At 38.4% G+C, this 23,366-nt stretch overlaps 1 protein-coding gene and 1 long non-coding RNA gene across 13 annotated transcripts in view; one reads left to right on the top strand and one right to left on the bottom strand.

Moving 5' to 3' along the window:
* The window catches only part of LOC134224678 (adenylate cyclase type 2), a 271,530-nt gene that overhangs the window by 96,767 nt on the left and 151,397 nt on the right, over positions 1-23,366 (top strand). For 3 of the 12 annotated variants that reach the window (XM_062704180.1, XM_062704172.1, XM_062704168.1), the window contains exon 1: positions 12,194-12,503. The exons of 6 other annotated variants lie outside the window; for them this stretch is intronic. In XM_062704180.1, the coding sequence (XP_062560164.1) occupies positions 12,488-12,503 (16 nt within the window). In that variant the 5' untranslated portion in view covers positions 12,194-12,487. Of the gene's footprint in view, positions 1-12,193; positions 12,569-23,366 lie in introns of those variants that run through there. 3 more of the 12 variants (XM_062704169.1, XM_062704171.1, XM_062704170.1) reach the window with 3 other exon arrangements.
* Positions 15,292-15,974, bottom strand: LOC134220085 (uncharacterized). Its single transcript, XR_009981760.1, has 3 exons — positions 15,855-15,974; positions 15,516-15,793; positions 15,292-15,417 (listed from the first exon to the last, which is right to left on the bottom strand). It is a non-coding gene; the product is annotated as an uncharacterized LOC134220085 (long non-coding RNA).

Raw genomic sequence — 23,366 nt, 5'->3', positions numbered from 1 at the left:
TAAGTTAATGCGCTTCTTTCGATCAATCCCCCTAAAAGTGAGATGAAATATTTATTTCACTTCACAACATGTAAGGTTTGATTCTTCAAAAAATTTGTAGAAAAAGATCTCCTGAAAAACTTTGTCGAAGACACCAAGTTCGTAATTCCGTTACTTTTGGAGATTTTTACGTTTTATGCTGACAACCCCTTACAAATGTTTTTCATCATATCATTTCTACATTTTTCGCATGTTGTAGAAAGTATTAGATAATATTAAAATACGCCGTTTGGTGGCTATTGTGACTTAAAACCCTAAAAAATGAAAAAGTTATAACAGTTTTATTGGATTATTTAGTTATATTTGATTCAATTGCTACTTGACAACGGGGAATTTTTGGCAGTCAATCTGATATACATAACAAAGTACATACAAGTAATGAACTTTAAATTAATATCTGAACTGTAGAGTCGTAAGCGAATGTAAGTAATGTTTCATCAAAAACCATTTCCTACTATGCAAGGTAGAAATCAATTACCCATCACCATGCGTCTCCATATGTTTGAATGCTTATACATCGAACATGATCAAAACTTGTTGGCATAAAGATCAATAAATCTTTAAAAGTAATGAAATTACGAACTTGGTGTATTCGACAAAGATTTTCAGGACAACTTTTGCTACAACTCTCGCGAAGACGTATACCTTTCATGTTCATTTCATTTATTTAGTTAACATCTAAACAGATAACACTGAATCAACAATTTGACGCCACAATGCACGGTTCGAGGCCGCATCTCTCCATCCTCGGATACGCCCCACGCTCGCCAAGTCGTTCTGCACCTGGTCTGCCCATCTCGCTCGCTGCGCTCCACGCCGTCTCGTACCTGCCGGATCGGATCGTACCTGCCGGATCGGATCGGATCTTTGCAGGGTTGCTGTCCGGCATTCTTGCAACATGTCCTGCCCATCGTACCCTTCCGGCTTTAGCTACCTTCTGGATACTGGGTTCGCCGTAGAGTTGGGCGAGCTCATGGTTCATTCTTCGCCGCCACACGCCGTCTTCTTGCACACCGCCAAAGATGGTCCTAAGCACCCGTCTCTCGAATACTCCGAGTGCTTGCAAGTCCTCCTCGAGCATTGTCCATGTTTCATGTCCGTAGAGGACAACCGGTCTTATTAACGTCTTGTACATGACACATTTGGTGCGGTGGCGAATCGTTTTCGACCGCAGTTTCTTCTGGAGCCCGTAGTAGGCCCGACTTCCACAGATGATGCGCCTTCGTATTTCACGACTAACGTTGTTGTCAGCCGTTAGCAAGGATCCGAGGTAGACGAATTCCTCGACCACCTCGAAGGTATCCCCGTCTATCGTAACACTGCTTCCCAGGCGGGCCCTGTCGCGCTCGGTTCCGCCCACAAGCATGTACTTTGTCTCTGACGCATTCACCACCAGTCCAACTTTTGTTGCTTCACGTTTCAGGCGGGTGTACAGTTCTGCCACCTTTGCAAATGTTCGGCCGACAATGTCCATGTCATCCGCGAAGCAAATAAATTGACTGGATCTGTTGAAAATCGTACCCCGGCTGTTACACCCGGCTCTCCGCATGACACCTTCTAGCGCAATGTTGAACAACAGGCACGAAAGTCCATCACCTTGTCTTAGTCCCCGGCGCGATTCGATCGAACTGGAGTGTTCGCCCGAAATCTTCACACAGTTTTGCACACCATCCACCGTTGCTTTGATCAGTCTGGTAAGCTTCCCAGGGAAGCTGTTCTCGTCCATAATTTTCTGTAGCTCTACGCGGTCTATACTGTCGTATGCCGCCTTGAAATCAACGAACAGATGGTGCGTTGGGACCTGGTATTCACGGCATTTTTGAAGGATTTGCCGTACAGTAAAGATCTGGTCCGTTGTCGAGCGGCCGTCAACGAAGCCGGCTTGATAACTTCCCACAAACTCGTTCACTAATGGTGACAGACGACGGAAGGTGATCTGGAATATCACTTTGTAGGCGGCATTAAGGATGGTGATCGCTCGAAAGTTCTCACACTCCAGTTTGTCGCCTTTCTTGTAGATGGGGCATATAACCCCTTCCTTCCACTCCTCCGGTAGCTGTTCGGTTTCCCAGATTCTGACTATCAGTTTGTGCAGGCAAGTGGCCAGCTTTTCCGGGCCCATCTTGATGAGCTCAGCTCCGATACCATCCTTACCAGCGGCTTTGTTGGTCTTTAGCTGTTGAATGGCATCCTTAACTTCCCTCAAGGTGGGGGCTGGTTGGCTTCCATCGTCCGCTGAACTGACGTAGTCATCTCCTCCGCTGCCTTGACTTTCACTACTTGTACTCTCAGCGCCATTCAGATGTTCCTCGTAGTGCTGCTTCCACCTTTCGATCACCACACGTTCGTCCGTCAAGATGCTCCCATCCTTATCCCGGCACATTTCGGCTCGCGGCACGAAGCCTTTGCGGGATGCGTTGAGCTTCTGATAGAATTTGCGTGTATCTTGAGAACGGCACAGCTGTTCCATCTCCTCGCACTCCGCTTCTTCCAGGCGGCGTTTCTTCTCCTGAAAAAGGCGCTTCCGTCTATAACGTTCCACGTTCTGCCGGGTACCTTGCTGCAGCGCGACCGCCCGCGCTGCGTCCTTCTCCTCCAGAATCTGTCTGCACTCTTCGTCGAACCAATCGTTCCGTCGACCTCGACCCATATACCCGACCCGAATTTGCGTGTATCTTGAGAACGGCACAGCTGTTCCATCTCCTCGCACTCCGCTTCTTCCAGGCGGCGTTTCTTCTCCTGAATAAGGTGCTGTCTCCGCTTCCGTCTATAACGTTCCACGTTCTGCCGGGTACCTTGCTGCAGCGCGACCGCCCGCGCTGCGTCCTTCTCCTCCAGAATCTGTCTGCACTCTTCGTCGAACCAATCGTTCCGTCGACCTCGACCCATATACCCGACGTTGTTCTCCGCTGCGTCGTTAATGGCCGCTTTGACTGTATTCCAGCAGTCCTCAAGAGGGGCCCCATCGAGCTCACCCTCTTCCGGCAACGCTGCCTCGAGATGCTGCGCGTATGCAGTGGCGACATCAGGTTGCTTCAGTCGCTCTAGGTCGTACCGCGGCGGTCGTCGGTACCGAACATTGTTGATGACGGATAGTTTTGGGCGCAGTTTAACCATCACCAGCTAGTGATCACGAGTCGATGTTAGCGCCACGATATGTCCTGACGTCGATAATGTCGGAGAAGTGCCGTCCATCAATCAGAACGTGGTCAATTTGTGATTCTGTCTGCAGTGGTGATCTCCAGGTGTACCGATACGGGAGGCTGTGTTGGAAGTAGGTGCTGCGAATGTCCATATTCTTGGAGGCGGCGAAATCAATTAGTCGTAGGCCGTTTTCGTTCGTCAGCCGGTGAGCGCTGAACTTTCCAATAGTCGGTCTAAACTCCTCCTCTTGGCCAACCTGAGCGTTCAAATCTCCTATGATGATTTTGACGTCGTGGCTTGGGCAGCTGTCGTACTCACGTTCCAGCAGCGCGTAGAATGCGTCCTTATCATCATCAGTGCTTCCGGAGTGTGGGCTATGGACGTTGATTATGCTGAAGTTGAAGAACCGTCCTCAACAACATTCTTTCATTGATCGGCCACCACCCGATCACGCGCCTTTGCATATCGCCCATCACTATGAAAGCTGTTCCCAGCTCGTGTGTGTTGCCGCAGCTCTGGTAGATGGTATGATTACCTCTAAACGTTCGCACCATTGATCCCTTCCAACAAAGATCCTGCAGCGCTACGATGCCGAATCCACGATCCTTGAGCACATCGGCGAGTATGCGTGTGCTCCCGATGAAGTTGAGAGATTTGCAGTTCCACGAACCGAGTTTCCAATCGATAGTCCTTTTTCGTCGCAGTGGTCTTCGCCGATGGTTCCGGTCCGTACTCTCTTGTTGATTGTTCGTTGCTTATGATTTTTAAAGGCTGGCTTGCAGGGCCTGACACCAAACCCCCTAAATTTCCGGAGGACCATTCCTCCTTATTTCCGGTGGACCATGGTGCACAGTTTCATTTAGAGTCCCTCGCTGGCACTCGGACGATGATCAGCCGCCCCTAACATGGAGAACAGACGCTGTTGTGAGCCGATCCTGACATGGAGAACAGACGCTCAATAAGATTTGCACCTCCGGAGAAGAGCAAACCCCCCCCCTTCCCTGTCAGCATACGACCATAGTTCCCAAAGGGGTTGGTTACCCGATCTTCCCTAAGGTTGCTCGTATCCCGGCCAGCACCGCGGGGAGGTAGGGATAGGAGTTGCTGGGTAAGAGGCTAAGGACCGCGAGATGGGGTCTATTTTATTCCTTCAGGTACGCGAAGTACCAGTGGTACGCTTTACCCAGCATTTGCCGTGTCATGTTGTAAAGTGGAAAAAAATATTTATTTCATCTCACTTTTAGAGGGATTGATCATAAAGCTAAATACCTCCAAAGAAGCACGTCGACTTACTGATAAAATGTCTCGAAGATGTCATTACGCTAAATCACTTAATAAGAGTACTGTTGAATAAACGCACTCAAAACACGATTTCAGCCACTGTGAAATGTTGAAAATTATTTTTCGGTCATAGAACTAACTTGTTAATAGCTTTTTTTGTATTCTTTCCAAAATCCATTCAGGTTCTCTTTGGGAAATACCTTTATTAAAACTATACAATATTCCTGCAGGAAATTTATTAGAGATTAAACTAGTTGCCGATAAAATTCCTAAGTTAATTTTCTATATACAGTCAAATTTCACTCGTTGGGCTATCTTTAGATGGGCTACGATTTAGTTGGACGCCCGTTAGTTGGGCTGTAGCCCACTTAAAACGAAGGTGGACGTCAAATTATGACATCAACGGCAGTTTTTTTCTTTTTCGAAGTTGGCAGCTCTGAATTTCTATTGTATTCGCTGATTTGACAGATGAAATCTCAGCCCAAATAACGAAAGTCTTCCACTAGATGGGCTACGAGTTTAGCCCAACGAGCGAAAGTTGACTGTATCTATCCGAGGGAATCCCTAAGTAATGTCGAAAATTGTCTATGAAAGCATTACCGGCAAAATTTTTAATGGAATTTCCGGAAGAACTTTGAGAATTGATGGAATCTTTTAAGAAAAATTGGAAAAAATCCCCCAGATATTTTCAAAGCAATTCCAACCAGAATTTTCCAATATATCCCAAAATCAATTTCAGAAGGAATTTTCAAATAAAGTTTCGAAGAAATTTCCAATGAAGTTTTGAATGAATTTCTGAAAAGATCCCGAAAAAAATAGAGTATGTTGAGAAGGAATTCCTGAGGGAAATATTCAAGAGTTTCTTCCTTAAGTTACCCATACCTATATCTATGATGGTTGTACACTTCGTGTTGTCCGGAGCAAAATCAAATGTAATGTCTTGTTCCAGGTCGCTCGTTCTTGGACCGCTAGTCGCCAGTCTCCCTGCACGCCGGCCGCACTCGCATCCTCTCTGATTGCACACAGCTAGCGAGTGCGGGGTCTACCCCGGAGCCCACGTCCTCTTCCAGGTTCTCTGCTAAACAAGACTTTTGCAGGTCTCTCTTCCGGCATACGCACTACATGACCAGCTCACTGTAATCTGCTGTAATGGAAAGACGGTCAATATGCGCCCCCTAAGCAAATCATCGAATATAACGATGATAACAATCAAAAGTATGTACTTCCAATGTGTTAACCACTAATTTAACTTACCATCTATAATACGGAATAAAAAATTGGACGAAAAACCAATTATATTCCGAGAAAACGATTTTATTTTGAAGCGCTGCATTTTTTTTGCAAATTCAAACCATGCGGGTTGAAACGTGCCACCCCGAAACTAAAACGCACCAGCCTAAAAATGTAAACAAACAGCAGTGAACTGACAGAAGAATCAAGTATCAGTTTATGAAAAGTCCTATTCTCGCTTCCACTGCAATGAAAGCTTATGAAATGTCAATTAATTTATTTTGCTAAATTTTCGTGTAACTAGTTGATGTGTGCATACAAGATATCTTCTTCTTCTTCTTATTGGCATTACATCCCCACACTGGGACAGAGCCGCCTCACAGCTTGTTCATTAAGCACTTACGTTGGCTCATTCTATTCTCCACATCCAGAAGAACATGTGCCATAATTGAAACAGTTCGATTGATCTTTAGCTACGCTTGTAGATCTTTGACCTGTACTCCAGGGATATCTTGGATGCCCAAAAATCATTTATCAATTGTAAGGAATGTAATTGTCGCTGAAAAATGCAAAAAACAAGCGACAAAAGAGAATAGCGATAACTCTTTGTCCCCATCTGCAGAGGATAAAGACATTGTTGCGTTCCATTTTATTTGCAACAAACATGGAGAGGTAATTGTTGTGAACTTTTCAAAACGCGATAACTTGTATATTTCAGAAGTAAAACGCAAATCATGTCAACAGATGGTTAAGTTTATGTCTAATCTATGATAACTGATACTAATTTAACCAAAAACATCATCGGAAACCGACTACTTCTCAAAATGCGTGGCAGGCGATCATTGTCCTATTCTGTTGCAGTTTGGGACAAACGCTTATTGCGAGTTGAGTTTGTCCCAACATTTACAAGAAAGGATAATGTTGTTGTCATTGGCAATGTTGTTATTTTACATTCCTTGATCAATTGTCATATTCCTTTTCATGCTTTTTGCCTTTCTCGTACAACAAAGTTGTACCAGAAGGCTATAATTTCACTCCAAAAGCCAAATTTTGATAGAAGGCTCGGAGACCCATAGTGTTATATACCAATCGACTCAGCTCGAAAAACTGAGCACATGTCTGACTGTGTGTGTGTGTGTGTGTGTGTGTGTGTGTGTAGCCCCGGGAATTTTTTATTGTTAAACACGTTTCATATAGAAGGACTTGACCGATTCGAGTGCAACTAGTTTCATTCGACGGAGAAACTTTCCTAGTTGGACACTATTGTTTTTGTTTGCTAATAACTCATTCGATTTGAATAATATTTCTATTTTTCTTTTAACAAATACGCTGTTTACATGCACACTTTAAGTCATTAATCAATTTAGCCATGACGCAATCCATTACTCTCATAATAATTGCTTAAAAATTACTCAATTATTGAGTAATTTATAAGCAGCGTGATAGAGTTGCATCAAATATTTTAACCGCCAAGATGTAGGCAATTAGCACAACATTTACAACATTAATTCGAATCCAACATATCGAATCGAGAAAGGCATAATCACCACTTGGGGATAAATTTGGGTTTTTACTTTACTTTTACAAAGTACCTCGCTTATTACTTCTCACCTTCTACTACTTGCTTCTCGCTTTTCACTGATCACATCTTATTTCGCACTTCTTACTACTTGCCTATCGCTTCTCACTTCTCAATTCTCATTCTTTTTTCTCGCATCTCCCATCTCAATCCTCAGTTCTCATATCCCAAATCTCAGATTACAATTCACGATTGATTATAAAACTATTTTGAGCTTTTTAGTGGAATTCTCAATTCCTACTTCTCACTTGTTGTTTCTCACTTCCCATCACTCATAACTTCTCACTCGTCACTTTTCGCTTTTATTCTCTCACTTTTCAATTCTCACTTTTTTACTTTTTAATTGATAATTATTTGAAAAATAAATTATTAGTTGCACACGCCCTTCTCAAACTATGACATCCATAGTCAAGCACATCAGATGGGCGCGTTGTACCATGCATGCAGAGGTTTTAATAAAATGTGTGTTTTTCTATGAAAAATGTAGTAAAGTAGTAACTTGGCACAATCTGTACTAATTTGTTTTTCCAGACATGTGCAAATATTATTGAAAAAATGTTTTTATCTAGTGGAAAATCCTTAAGAGAACGGAAGCTTAAATTTTATCAAAAGGCGGAAAAAACTAAATTATTTTTAAAAATTTTATTATAGATGTCTTGACTATGATTTTTAATTTGTTGATCCAGGGGTCCAGGGAAAACATGTTAAACCGTCAGCTGCCATCGGTTTTGTAACTTAATTTAGCCTATTGACCCAGAAAACTGCAATGGCTCGTATTAGCTGACTGGCGCATTTTAAACCTAGTTCCCCTATTTTATCAGCCTGCCTATGTATGCATTTTGGTACACTTAATACAACTCTTGATTCATGCCGCTTTTCACTATTTTCTACCACACCGATAAGCATTGAACGCAATATTTTCCATTTAAACACTCCGAGAACTCGGTGGTCTACATCTTTTACCAACTATGCTTCATGATCGTACAGAGCGACAGGAAGAATGAACGATGTGTAAAGATCTAGTTTTGTCAGTGTATGTAGGTAGATTCCAAAAGTTACCAAATAATTTACTGGAGGAATTTCCAAAGGATAAACTCTTTGGAAATTACTTAAGGTAGTTTTGAAAGAATTCCTATGGAAATTTCAAGAAAATTGTCAATAAACTTGAAAATCAACCCCTACAGGAATTTTTAAAAAATCCTAAAAATTTCCTAAAAGAATCTTCCACAGGAATTCGTGAATAATTTTTCGAAGAAATTCTTAATTATTAATTTCCGAAGCTTTATAAAATTCCCGAAGTAATCCGTAAATGAATTTCTTAAGCAGTTTTTGGAAATCATTTGGAGGAATTCTGAAACAATTACCGAATGAATTCCTAAAACATTTTCCGTAGATATTTCAAAAGGAATTTGCGAAGGATTTTCAGAAAGTATATCCGAATTTCTGAACGAAGTTTTGACGGAATGTCCAAAGGAATTTTCGGAGAAATCCAAGACTGTCGGAAGTTCCTTCAGGAGTTATTTTGGATGTTTCATTCATTTCATTTCATTACGGATATTCCTTCCTAAGAAAATTTCGTTCAAGAACTTTGCAAGAAATTCCAAAAGAGTTCTCAGAAGAATTTCTGAAGGAATTTTTGGGAAGAATATCTTAATGATTTTCCCAAGGTTTCCCCAAACAAGGAAAGTATGGAGGAAATGCCTAACTATTTCATTGAAGAAAATTCCAAGGAATACCCGAAATAATCCGAAAGACTTTCTGGAATTCGTTTCCGAAAGAGTTTTTGTTGAACTCTTTGAGACAATTTCCGAGGAAGTTCCTGGACGATTCTCCAAAGAAATTTCTGGAGGAAATTGCGAATTAATTACTGGGAAAAATCTGAAAGAATTCCTGACGAAATCTAGAAATTACTTAAGAAATACTTATAAATACTTTGAGAATTCCTTCAAAAATTCCTTCAAAAAATCCTTAATGGATTCCTCCGGAAATTCCTTTAGGAATTCTTTTGGGAAGTCTTTTAGAAATACCTTCAAAAACTCTTTTAGCAGTTCCAATGGGAATTATTTTCGAAAATCCATTCAGGCTCTCTTTCAAAAATGCCTTCAAAAATTCATTTGGAAATTTCTGCACAAAACCCTCCAGGTATTTCTTCAAATTCAGTTGAGAACTTCTCAAGATTTGTTTTCCCTTAAAATATAAAAAAAATCGCCAAGAACTTTTTCTAATTTTTCCTCAGGGATATCTTTAAAAGTTTCTTCGAAAAGCCTCCGAGATTCCTTCGAGAAATTCTTTTGGATTTTCTTCCAGGAAATCATTTGAAAATTAATTAGATAGTTGCCGATGGAGTTATTTATTCAATTTTTGAAGAATAAAACAAAAGAATAAACAACAGACACTAAAAAATTCCGAAGGTATTACTGAAAGAATTTCGGAAAGAACTCATGAAGGCATTTTTGAAAGAGTTCCTGCTGGAAGTTCTGGAAGAAAATTTTAAAGGAATTGCTGAAAACACTCGAAGACATCCCTTATGCAATAACTGGAAGAATTTATTTGAGAAATTGATTGAATTATTGCCGAGGAAACTTCATAAAGAATAATTTCCGAAGGATTTATCGAAGAAATTTCCGAAGGCATAGCTTGAAAAGATTGAAGAGTTGCTAAATAATTTTTGAAGAAACTCTCAATGAAATTTCTTGGGCAATTCCTTGAGAAATTTCCGGAGGAATTGCTTAATAAACTTTCGAAGGAATTCCTTAGGAACCCGACTAGCTAGTCATAACAAAATTTTATCACAATTATATCAATATGTGTTACAAATAACAAAACTTGCAATAATTTTGTTATAAATTCTCTGTCAAAGATGGAGGAAATAAAATTTCATGATCGTCATAACATGATTATAACATACTGTGTTATGTTTATTTTTACCGAAAAAATATTGCCTACATTTTTGGTAGATAGGAATTAGAAAAAAAGTGAGGTACCAACTGCAGTATAACTTGAATCTACATCCCCAAAGTTGAAACTGCTGGACAAACTTAATTGCCTACATTATGGATAATCATAATCTTTTCAGGAACATAATTTGCTATAGTATAAGCTATTTTCACCACTTTTTATGTAACACAACGAGTTATATTCTTGTTTAATTAATAACATATTTAGTAACAATGTTGCTCAAACTAAAAGACATTTTGTTACATTTTTTGTTATTTTAACTACTAATGGTACATGTTTTATAACAACCGCTGTTATAAAAAACTGCTGTAACAGAATAACAAGGTCTGATATAAATCTGTTACTATCCACTGGTCGGGAATCCTAAGGAATTCCAAACAAAATTTTCCTAGGATTTCCTGGAACAATTTTTCGGGTATTAAACCGCCCAACTTGGACATTAATTTACAATGTTCTTAGAACGCATTAGTGAATATGTACATTATGTGGAAGATTTTTGATTTGAAAAATGTAGTGGAGGTAACCACTTTCCCTTCGATGAAACTCGAACCCACGACCCTCAGTACTTGTAAATTTCCCTGAATTCAATTTTTTTTTTCAATCACAAATAGCATTTGGTCAACGCTAGAACATAAGATCATTATTAAGACTCCCCCAGACCTAAGCGATTCCATCGTCGCGACGGCGACAGCTAGTCGCCGCGATTCTATCGCTGGGTCGTTGCAGGCAATGTTTCATTCACCTTTCAATACCAATGGCGATAAAATCGCAGTCGCCAAGCGATAGAACCGCGACGCGATTGTCGCGTCGCGTGTGTTTGGGGGAACCTTCATGTGGTTATTACAGAGACTTTTTGGCAAAGAAATGTTTGTCTCTACACAAAAACATATCTTAAAACCAAACTTATCACATAATCCCCCATTTCAAACTAACGACTTTGAAGTTCAGATAAATACAATAAATTTCGTTAGTTTGTGCGAATGACATTTTTGAACAGCCCATTTTAGTAAAGTAAGCCCAGAACCAAAATAGCGAACCATCTGTCTAATTGACCATGTAGATTTCCAATCAAATTAATAAATTTAGAAACGTTTGATATGTATTAAAATAACATAATTCAATAATGTGTATATTGATGATGAAATGTTAAAAGATAGAACATGTAGCAAATTGCCATGCATCAAAGTATTTGACTAAGAATTATGGGGTTAAGTTAGATATTTTCGTCTGCTTTTTTATTTTCGTCATAGTCTCGAAAACCAATAAAAGAGACACTCATCCGTACCAAAGCGTAAGCTCAGGAGAAATGATCTGCTATAGTGGAGTTCTAGCAAATGGACATTGCTTTCATTGGTTTTAGCCCCTACGATCATGGACGAAAATACCTGCCGTGTCTCTATAGCATTTCTTAGGGAACAACGTATTACGCTTTCGCTTTAACTGACAGAGCGTGGAGGCGCGTGATACATTGTACATTGTGCCTCACAAAGTGGTGATATAGCATGCCTTTAGTTAATAATATTGTGGAAATGGTAATAAGTGCATGTTCCAACAGCAACGTGAAACCATGAAAGAAGATAAATACACCAAGGTCGATTTTTCCCTGAATCTGTCTACCGTTACGAACAATGCCATTCTCTCTGCCGAAGCAAACGTAAACAAACAACCCCCCCCGTGCAACCCATATTCTCCCAATCTACATCGAAGAGAGCAAAACGACAACAAACTCCACGTGCTACGGGCAAGGTCAAGTTCCAACCTGATGCTTGCCGACGAAGAGTCACTTTCGAACATGTTAGCGCGCAGGCTCGTGTTCGAAAGCAGCGTCTCCGTTTCGTCTTCCGTCGGTCGGTCGCGAAAATCAGTTTGGTTTTGTTTTTCCTCTTCCATTTCGAACATGCAACAGTTCGTCCTGAATAAATTAAGCAACAGTTTCAAACCGGAGCATCAGTCTTCGTCGGCGTTTGGTTCAGTGCGGTTAGAGCTCTCGGTGGAAAATCCTCTCCCGCCCCGGGTGGAAGGAGGAACTTGAGGTGGTGTCAGACCTTTTGAAGGGTTCAGTGAATGTGGGCAGGTGTTCGCGGTGGGTTGTGCTACCGTTCTCACCACCGCCCCAGCCTCGGGGATGATCACACGTCCGGTTTCGCCAAGTAGCTTCGGTCGTATGTGAAAGAGTGTGACCACCAGCAACAAGCATTGTGCGGTTAAGTGCTTGAAAATTGCTAAGCTCCATAGCGCTCGGTGACTTACAATCCGATGCTCCTGCTTGTCGGTAGTGTATAGGTAGAAAGAAAAGAAGCAACAGAAATGTGGAGATAATCTTGTGGGGTGTGAGATGTAGGAATCAACCTACGACAACATTTTATAGCTATAAGACATAAAGGTGTCATCATAGCGATTATGCACATCGGTGGTTTCCAGAGAGGGAAAGGGGTTATGGAACAATACCGTCGTTGATGAAGTGGAAATTAATCTTCACAATATATCATTTATTAGAACGATAAACTGAATCGAAATGAAGCCAACAAGTTCTGAAGTTTCAATCAGAGAGTTCCAAATAAAGTTCCTTTTTAATTTGGAAAGCCGCTTCCACGGCTTTCCCTGTCAATGAATGCACAAAAAGACTAACGTATGGAAATAAAATCTCAACATTCAGGATCACCTGAAGATCTTAGCTTACTTACTTTGTGATTATCTTTGGATCTGTTCTTCGTTTTCCTCTACATAAATCCCATCCTCTACCATAAAATCGCCTGGAAACCTTTTGTTCCCATCTTAATTGTATAGTAACATTTTTTTTCGTTATTTTACGATACATTTGCTTATTTTGACTAAAAGCTTTTAATTTAGTCTTCAGCATTCGTATGCACGTATATTTGACCGCTATCGATCGAGAATCATTTTTTGCTGACTTTGCTCGTTTGAGGACGAAGTGTGAAAATTAAGTAAATTAACAGCTTGATAATGTATTCTATGCTCCTCCTCTCCGGCAAATGTTTGCACAAAACATTTGAAGACTTCATTGTGTAATCAACTTGTTTTTAAATTTCGATGAATTCTCTAACCAACTTCAGCAAATAATAGCGGTACGTAATTTTTAAATCTTGCCTAATTGTGCGCTTACCTTCTCTAGAGACTCCGTCTTCCAATTATCAAAAATTTACGTTTTCATTGTCGTCTTGAGCACATTTTTGACATATTTTCATCGATGATAACAAATTGAGGATAAAGTTATAATCAAACGAATGCGGCAAAAAATTTGGCCACAACACCATGGCTGAGGTAGGTTGGCCGAGTTAGTTTAAAAGAGTGAAATATATCACATGAAGCAGTGGGTAATGTTGAGAAGGGTAAAAATGTAGTGTTCATAATTTTGTAATATTGAGGCATGTAAAAAATCTCCATTGCAATAGTATACTTAAGTTTGGTCATTTTCGGGGGGTTTTTCTCTCCCTTCAATGCTGCTTTTAGTGGGAAATCGGTCAACATTTGTGCAAATTGGTATTTACTTAATTTTCAGCTCAGCCAAACAGCCCACACAAAATTCGGCCAACCTACCTCACTGGATGTTTCCGAGAACAATTAGAATTTGCAAACACAAACACAAACAGTGAGGTTACCTTAGAAATATTTATACCTTTCCAGTATACCACGTACGTTTTAAGAGATCAGATGAATATTGATTAGTGTTACAAATATGACTATATATGCGTCAAAATAGCAAAAGCGTGGTGCAAACGGAAACACAAACATTCCTGAAATTACATTCGTGCGACCAAGATGAATACACCACTAGGTGTTCCAATCTGCCAAATTCACGATTCAGCCATCTTGGATTTTAGTATTGGAGAGCCAGCCGATTTGTTTATGTTTTGCACCGAAAATGAATTTTTCACCCCCGCCTTCTTCGCGTCTATAAATTGGGCAGATTGACACACCTAGCTGTGTATTCATCTTGCTGCGACCTAATACCGCACCAAATTGACTATAATGAGTCTTAAATGCGCCTTAGAGCAGTTACACAAAAGCAATTCGGCTAACTTACCGCTTCGGCCAACCAGCTCCGGTCTACATTAGCATTTTTTGTAGGTAGGTAGTAGGGTGCCAATGGAATGTATGGAAAAAATAATACCATCGAATTTCAAAAACATGTAGTGCTCAAAAGTTTCATCTCGAAAAAAGTCACAAGTGTTTCAGCTCAATCGGACTTCGTTGAGTGTTTGACCAAAGCGGCCAAAGTTTAACTGTTTCGAAATACGACAATTTTTTCAAGACGGCGGGGAATTGCGAAATGGATTTTTTTATTTCAATGCATGAAGCGTCGAGTTCTGGTGTTATTTTAAAAAAAAACCAGAATAATCCACTTAGCAGTGATGATGCCTTTCTCGTGCATTATAAAATATATTGAAAGAATCACATTAGAAAGGTCAAAAAAGCTCTTTAGGAGAATAGATCACATTTTTTCGATCATTTTGCATGTGTTTGCATTAGTTAAAATGTATTGCCACCATTTTCGTAGAAATTTTTTTTTCGGTTTTGTATTTTTTTTCCACCCTTGGGAAAAAACAATGATTTTTCAATAATTCCGAAATGCAATGTCCGATCGAGCCAATTTTCAATAGCAAACAATGGGACCGCATTCCCCCTCGAATGCAACTTGTTGCGAGTAAATCGGATAATGCTAAGTTCCAAAAAGTGTGTCTACAAAATTTGTACACATACACAGAAAGAAAAATCATTATTAGAATTAAAAAAACCATTGGTAAAAATAAAAAGTTGCATTGGTTCTTTTTCGTAGAGAGTTGTCTATGTTCAAAATAAAAGTATGAAAACTTTTGAAAGAACTACGGTTCAAAACTTTCATGTCACTGTGAAATTCAAAGTTCAAACATTCAAAACAAAATTGTAGAACTGTTAAATCAAGATGATCACACCATCAACAAAAAAAGAGTACAATATTTGTATATGAAAAGGAAACATGCATTTGCCCAAAAAAGACGGAACCCATAATTCACCTTCCCTTTTTCAATTTACCCAATTAAATTTAATATGATTTTATACTTTTCATTTGATTTATTTAAATTTCAACATTATTGTAATTCGTAGCAGCTTTCTGGCTTCTCGAGGGCGCTTTGCAGTTTCCAGTGAACATTGTGCTATAGATTTGTCGGTCAGAAAAGACTTACCTGAAAGAAAAAAAATCTCGCATCAGTCTACCATCAATTCAGGAACTGCGTGTTGTGCGATCGACACTTTTTATACTTTTAAAATATATTTGATCTACCTTCCTATTCCAAGAGGTATCTAGTTCCTCCTTTGACATCTTTGAAACGATTCGTTGGGTTGGGCGCAAACACCACTATAGATTTGAGAAGCCTCTTGTTGCGACCGACATATTCTGGTCATAGCAGCTGGACCTTGGTTGGTTTTGGACCGGGTTGGTTTTGATTCAGGAACTTTTATGAACACTGTTGAGGTTTGCCCTCTCGAACACATTCTCCAACTTACGGGACCAATTTATTTTTTATTATGCACTTTTGGTGGTTTTGGATCCGGCAGTGTCTGTAAAAAAACATAACACTCAACATAAAACTGAAATAATTCAAATTTTAATGGGACAAACCTTCTCTAGTTTCCCTTCCACGATGAAATCTTCAGCTGGTCGAAATGTATGAGGGCGTTTCGCTGATAAATGCGATTCGCGACGGCCAAAAAACAAAACAAAATAACCCGCAGGAGCGGGAACGGGAAACTAAACTGACTGCGGGTGAATACACCGTGAGAAATTATTTCGGAATTTCGGCAAAAATGGAGTTGCATTTTACTATTTAAAAGTTTGACGCTAATATCGAATGCCTACATGCAGGCTTTGAGCTAAAAAATAGTTCCATAAATATTAGAACACATTTTGTTATATTTTAAATTGCTTTTACCTTGTGTTTTGAATTATATCAAAACACTAAAAATCTGTTAATTTACAAAGATATACATTTATTTTTTCTTGAGGTGTCCCGATTACATATACTTTGTGATGCATTTTCTGGTGAGATTTGACAATTCTACAGTTTTATTAGTAAAAGTACAAATTTTTTAAGAGACAAACAGAAGTGACAGAATAAACTTTTAGAATGATAAACTAACTCTTAGGGTAACCAATTTTACTTTTAATTTGATCAAAATAGAGCACTTTTCAATTGTAAAGTACAACATATTTAGCAACACAATTAATTTTTTTTCTGTGTACACACACACACATACATACATACACACATACAGACATCACCTCAATTCGTCGAGCTGAGTCGATCGGTATATAAAAATCGGCCCTCTGGGCCTCCTATCAAAATTTTGTTTTTGAAGCAATATTATAGCCTTTACGTACACTTAGTGTACGAGAAAGGCAAAAATGAAGAAAAATTACTTTTTGAGACTGCAATTTTTTTGGGTCCTTTTATTTTTTTTGCCAAAATGCTAAATGCCTTAGATATGCATAAAACGTCGAGATCTGAAGTCATCACGAAAATTTGTTTATTAAAAAATAGGCATTTTGGGACTTGGATTTTGTTTTTTCGAATTCGATTTTCTTTAAGCCAAATGTCTTAGAAATGCTTGAAACGTCGAGATCTGGTGTTATCCTGAAAATTTTTTTTGAGGACTTTTTGGGAATTTGGGATTTTTTTAATGCCAGATGTCTTTCAAAACATTTGTTTTATAGATAATCCAGATCTCGAAGTTTCATGCATTTCTAAGACATTTGGCATAAAAAGAAATTCGATCTCGAAATCTTCCCTTAACCGCGCCATCCCCATGGGAAATTTTCCGTGTTTCAAAACAGTCCCAAAAAGTCGATTTTATTTGAAGAAAAAAAAATTTCCTAGATAATACCAAATATCGACGTTTCATGCATTTTTTAGACATTTGATATTAAAAACAAAGATTTCCATTTCGAAAAAATCCCAAAAATTTTCAGGTTCCAAAAAGTAATTTTTTTTTTCAAAAATAAAAATGTTTTCGAGATACCATCAGATCTTGACGTTTCATGCATTTCTAAGACAATTGACAGTCCAACAGTCCAACAGTCTAACTTCGACCGCTTAGGTTAAGCACAGGGAATCAATATTAGAGCAACGTCTAACAATGTATACCCTTTGTCATCAACAGAGTTTGTTAGTGACAAAAGCATCTAGCAACAAACCTTTATCAGAACCCGAACACAATATGACAAGCATCATTTGCCTTACATGCTTTGATATTTCCGAGAAGACGATGCTATTTTCGTCATCGGAGTTAGATTCTCCAAAAAGTATTTGCCTAAAAGCAGAAACTACGATAGCGTAAAACCGAAATTTGCTGTAGAGATAATGCAAAATAACGGGATGAAAAGTTAGCAACAAAATTGTCTTCTTTTTTGTTGCTTACAAATTTTTCGGACTTTGTCATTATCCTCCGACGAATTCCAGAAAAATTGATTCCCTGGTCGAACACTTAACGAAGTCTGATTAAGCTGAAATTTTACATAGGGACTTTTTTCGAGGAGATGAAACTTTTGAGACTACAAATTTGAAAAGTCGATTTTCATTGGCACTCTACTATCCAGCTGGGGTGGTCTTATGCTAAGATAGACTTCTGGTGAAAATTTCAGCTCAATTGGTTGAAATTCAGGTGTGTTTAAAATCGATTCAGTGTTCAACGAATCAACGAAATTCATTGCAACAACAACTAAATGAAAGCCATACCTATCCTCGAAAACTTTATAGAGTATTGTATTATAATCGGAACAGATCTTCTATGTGTTTCAACAGATTTCGTCCTTCGAGATACTCAAAAATCAGCATTTTTCAGGCCTATGAAATCTACACCCAGATATTTTTCATTTTTTTTATATAATTTATCGGGAAGTTGCACCTACACATTCATTTTAGTTTAGCCCAGTATTAAATCTTAAGCGGGTATCAAATAAAAAATGTAGAAAATTTAGAAGTGGATTCACATTTGAATTTGCTTGATTGATTGCCTTATTACAAAGATTTGCACGCTGGCAAGCATTTCCATCGAACAAGTTACCATTAGTCTACGGAGTGTCCACAAATCATCTTCCACCTGATCGATCCACCTTCCTCGCTGTGCACCTCACCTTCGTGTTCCCGTCGCTCCGTTGTCGAGAACGATTTTCACCGGGTTACTGTCAATCATTCTGGCTACATATCCGGTTGGTTCTCCCAACATCTGATGCAATTCGTGATTCATTTGCCTCCTCTGCCTTATGTCTACCTTTGACACTCTATCATAGATGGTTTGCAGCTAGAGAGTCCGTCCAGCACGTCCTGGGACGAAAAATCTCTGGATTCACAAAATTTCGGGATTTCCCGAATCCTGGGAAACATTTTTTGAAATCCCGAAAATACCGGTACAAATAACTTCTCTATTTACGTACGCTGGATTTTTCCTTGTTAAATAATTAAAACAAAGCAAATATCATTTTCCTATCTATACGGGAATTTATGAAAACAAACTTTCATAGTTTTTATAGTTTCATAGGAATTCATCCAATATCTGTTCTGAAAGCGTACTTTACTTCTAATGAATGCATCTATAAAGTATTTACGGGCTCCTTGTGAGGACTACAATATTTTCCACACTGATGAAAATTGAGGCCGAATCAGTTCCGCGAACATAATCCGAGTTGGATTCATGTGACCTAGGGTGGTCGGTGTTGGCGATTTTTGACAAATACCGGTATTCGATATTTGGTGGACTCAATACCGGTAATACAGGTAAAAAGCGCTATTTTTGAAAATATCAGAAATTAAAAAAAAACTTTGATTTGGACTTTTGGATGAGCAACAATATTTATTGACAAACTTCAAATGTAAAAGCTATTGTCAGATTTTCTGGATATGATACATCCGCGGCGTTTGTAGTGTTCCCAAATAGGTAGGGGAATTGTGGGTAAAACCGACACTGCGGGTAAAACCGACACCGCTTCAAATTTCTGATTTCAAGTGATTATCGGACAGAATTTCGACACACTTTGAATAAACGTTTAATTTCTTGTATTTCTAGCAATTTTGTAACTGGCGGAGACGTGTAAAAGTCATAATAAACAGACAATTAACATTGATCACCATTGAGGAGATGAGTTATGTTAAATTTTGCCATCGGTGTATAAGCTTTTTCGACAATAATTTGTTGATTTTCAGTATTTAATCAATCTCTGATCCATAATTGAACATCATTTTGTGTATGTTGTGGAAAAATAGTTAACTTTTCTAATTATAAACATCTGCATGTATCTCATCATTATTATGTTATCAGTTGGGGCAAAATCGACACCTGCCATCGAATCACGAAATACCTCTTATTTATTAGACTCATCATTCGCATAATATAATTCAAGGATTGGAATACGAGGCGCCGGGGAATATAACTTAATCATAGACTGATTACATACCATATTATCATTTTGCGTGACAATAGGTCTACGGGGTAATATTGAGTCATCAAGGAAAACCTGCAGGTCGGATAACAATAGCGCTCAAAGAAGAATTGTATTTTTAGGCTTTTTTTGCTCTTTGATATATTCAATCCGTTCTCTAGTGTTGTTCTTTCGTGATCCATTTTTACCTCTGTAAACACCTACGGAACTAGTCTTTTTCATTTCTTGTCATAACTTTACTATACGCATTTATTATAAATCACCATTATAACCAACTTTTTAAAATAAGTGAAATTTAATTGTAGGTCAATATTTACAGTAGTTAGTAAATTTGTTACTAACATTCTTATACTTTATATATTTTCACTCGACCCACTAAAGAAACTAAATAAAATATGATATGTGGTAATGATTTCAAATATATCAAATTTTGTTCAACCATCGTTTATGAGTGATCCCTAAACATGAATTTTATACACAAATATAAAAATTAATGTTGTTAAACATTTTCAATTATGTTGTAACATCATTTAGAATTGTTCTGATGTTCGATTTCATAACGACTTGATGTGTCGGTTTTACCCTCATGTGGTGTCGATCTTACCCGCACCCCAGCGGTTTGGGCTGGAAGATGGACTGTTCGCGTTTTTATCATAAATCAAATTTTATCAAGAAATATTGTCCTGAGACCTCTTGGACTGATGCATGAAGAGCCAAAGTATGCTTGTATGAAATTTCTAGGCCGGAAAATTGCTTCATAGATTGGGGAACTGTAAAGTTGCTTAGGGTGTCGGTTTTACCCACTTTTCCCCTACTTGCTCAAAACTTCACGCGGCGAATGGCTGTCGAAAGGTACGGCCGCGCCAAACGATACACCGCAATGCTATTCACCCATGAGAATCAAGTAAACGGGGTGCAGAAAGCGCGGCGGTACCTTTCATGAAGAGTTCGCCGCGTGCAAATTTGAGAAAATCAGGCAATATTATTTGTTGAGATACGCAAAGTGAAATCTTAGTAGACATAACATACAATCCGCATATGATTTTGTTGGCAATGTTGCCAGTTGCAGGGAATGACTTCTCTGGTTCAATCTAGTTGGATGAATGATTCTAAGAGCATCCAAAATCAAGGTCAAGAAGGGGAACGGTTCGGAACTTCATCCCATAGTTCCTATTTCCATCCCATCAAAAACAAAGCAATGAAAAGAAATTTGATTTGTTTCTTATTTTTATTAATTTTTTTTCACCAGTTAGCACGCGTGTTAGAAAAAAGAAGCGACAATTTTGGTGCTGTATTTCTTTGTTTTGTGATGCGATGAATATATGTTCAGTAAGATGGAAATGGAACAGTACCCCTACTTGCCCTCAATCCCTTCAGATTTATAGTAGGAGAATTCTTTTCTTGAAAGGATCCAGGCATCAACGTAGTTTGCTCTGCTGAAGTTTTTTCACGAAATGCTCTTTAACCGATAAACCAGAAAAATCATTCATAGAGGCATCTTTTTCGTACCGATCGTCAGATGTGGACGTTGTCTCTGCTTCAACGATCGCATCAGGAATGATAAGACGCTTTAATATCTCGTCCGCTTGCTTAAACAAAGTGAAGAAATTTAAAAAAAATAAAAAAAAAACAATAAGATCGGCGTGTTTTTATCGTCTCCCGTAGATACGTTTTTTGAAGGCATCGAATAAGTTGGCTGCAATTTCTGTGGTTTGATTTTATAAATGCTCCATAAATTGGAGCACCACGTTGGCTTCATATAGAGTGGAGAACTTGTGGCAGAATAGTTCGAAAGCAGCTTGAATAGACTCGAGGGCTTAAATTATTTCACCTAACGCCAAAAAAATCATCGTCTTTTGAACGGGCCCCTTCAATTCGTAGAACCATTTGAGCATATAACATGCTATTCAAACGTGTCTTTGTATCAGTCACCAATACAAGTTCTTCTCCGCATTCAGAACGGACATATTTAGCAGGAAACAATTTGTCACTCACAGGTGATCTCCGGAAGAGAACTACTAGGGCACGTACCTTTTTCACAATTTCATATACAGTCGGCTCTCTACATCTCGATGTTCTATATCTCGATATCTCTCCCTATATCCATGGTTTTCTTTTCAATAGACAAAAACATCAAAAACAATAAATCTCGCGATTAGTCCCCTAACGTAACTGTATTGATCGATTTCTCTTATTCGATTATATATTTAGTTAATAACTTAATTGTTTCAAAAGCTACAACTGTGATTATTGCTTCTGGTACAAGATACAATCATCCTTTATCACACCAAACCATTAAATCATTGACAAACTAGCGCAATTCGGTACAATAACTAAAAGAAAACATCGACGAAGAGAAATCGATCAATACAATTACGCCTCAATGAAACTAAGCGCGAGAAATGTCATTTACTCTGTTTTTCATAGTCACGAGCTTTTTTCGATCTAGTTCCCATTTCAATTTACCTTCCATTCCTCGATCTCTACTTATCTCGATGTGGAGAGTCGACTATATTGCGGAAAATACTCGATGATGTGAACATTGTTCATTGAAGAAAAAAGTCATTGGCGATTTGACTGATGGCTAAAAGAATGAAGCAACATGTATGATTAATTAAGATTTTTGATGTAACATGCTTTTTTTCTAGTGAAATCTACCAATATATTAATTTTTATCCAATATATTAATTTTTATCCAACATTTTTATTTCCAGAGGCTCATTTTAGAGATGCTTAGACTATGCATACAATTTATCAACTAAATTCACTGTTTAAAGCTTAATTTCTTAACATGTCCGTTTTACCCACACACTATGTCCATTTCTCCTGCATACTTTTAAATCGAGATATTTTCATCATGATTTTCATTGTCAAAAAATCACAAAATCCTTTTGTTTTCCACTAAATTGACCTCAAGCCATTGTAGTGTTTCTATTTAAGGTTTACGTAAGGTACCCCGGGGCAAGTGGAACCTAAAAAACACTAGTTCAGCAAAATTGTTAACGCATACTTAAAACACAGGTTATTTCCGAACATTAACCACTGCTACATCATTATATACTTCCATTGTTGAAGTGTAGAGGAGTTGGAAGCCATTTATTCAATTACAAAAATATTGGTAGTGCTAGAAATAAAATGACCCTCAGTACCCACTTACCCCTTCAAACGAGGCAAGTGGGACCTATCTGTTTTCTACTGTCGAACGAAAATAATTTGAGGAATGTAGATATACTGTTCATATTATTTCTGAGTATTAGTATTTGCAGATCATAGATGGAGATTGGTCGCATGTCGGACTTTATTTTTGCAACAAGAAAGGATTATAATGTTAGCAGATATGAAAACAAGACAATAGCCGATTTATCGTTTATCTGACTGTTGTCTTGTTTTTCCATTAGCTTACTTTGGTATCCAATGTTTTAGGTGCAAGGATAAGCAAATCTTTATTCAGTTTTCGTATGAATAAATATTTCTTTTCTGAGAACACAAATTATAACATAAATCAGTACTTCAGAAGAAACGTTTTCATTCAGGCGATGCGCAGTGTTTTTAATTTGTAACAGAACAAAATAGCCAATTTATGTGTTAAGCACTTTGTATATCTAAAAATCTGATGCGATGTTTAAAAATAACAAAACACAACACAAATCCCGTTGACCTATTGTAGAATAAATAGATTATTTGCACTGTAAAGGGAAG

This window comes from Armigeres subalbatus, chromosome 3, assembly GCF_024139115.2.
Source record: "Armigeres subalbatus isolate Guangzhou_Male chromosome 3, GZ_Asu_2, whole genome shotgun sequence".
Lineage (NCBI taxonomy): Eukaryota > Metazoa > Arthropoda > Insecta > Diptera > Culicidae > Armigeres > Armigeres subalbatus.
This window is presented reverse-complemented; position numbering and strand designations above follow the sequence as displayed.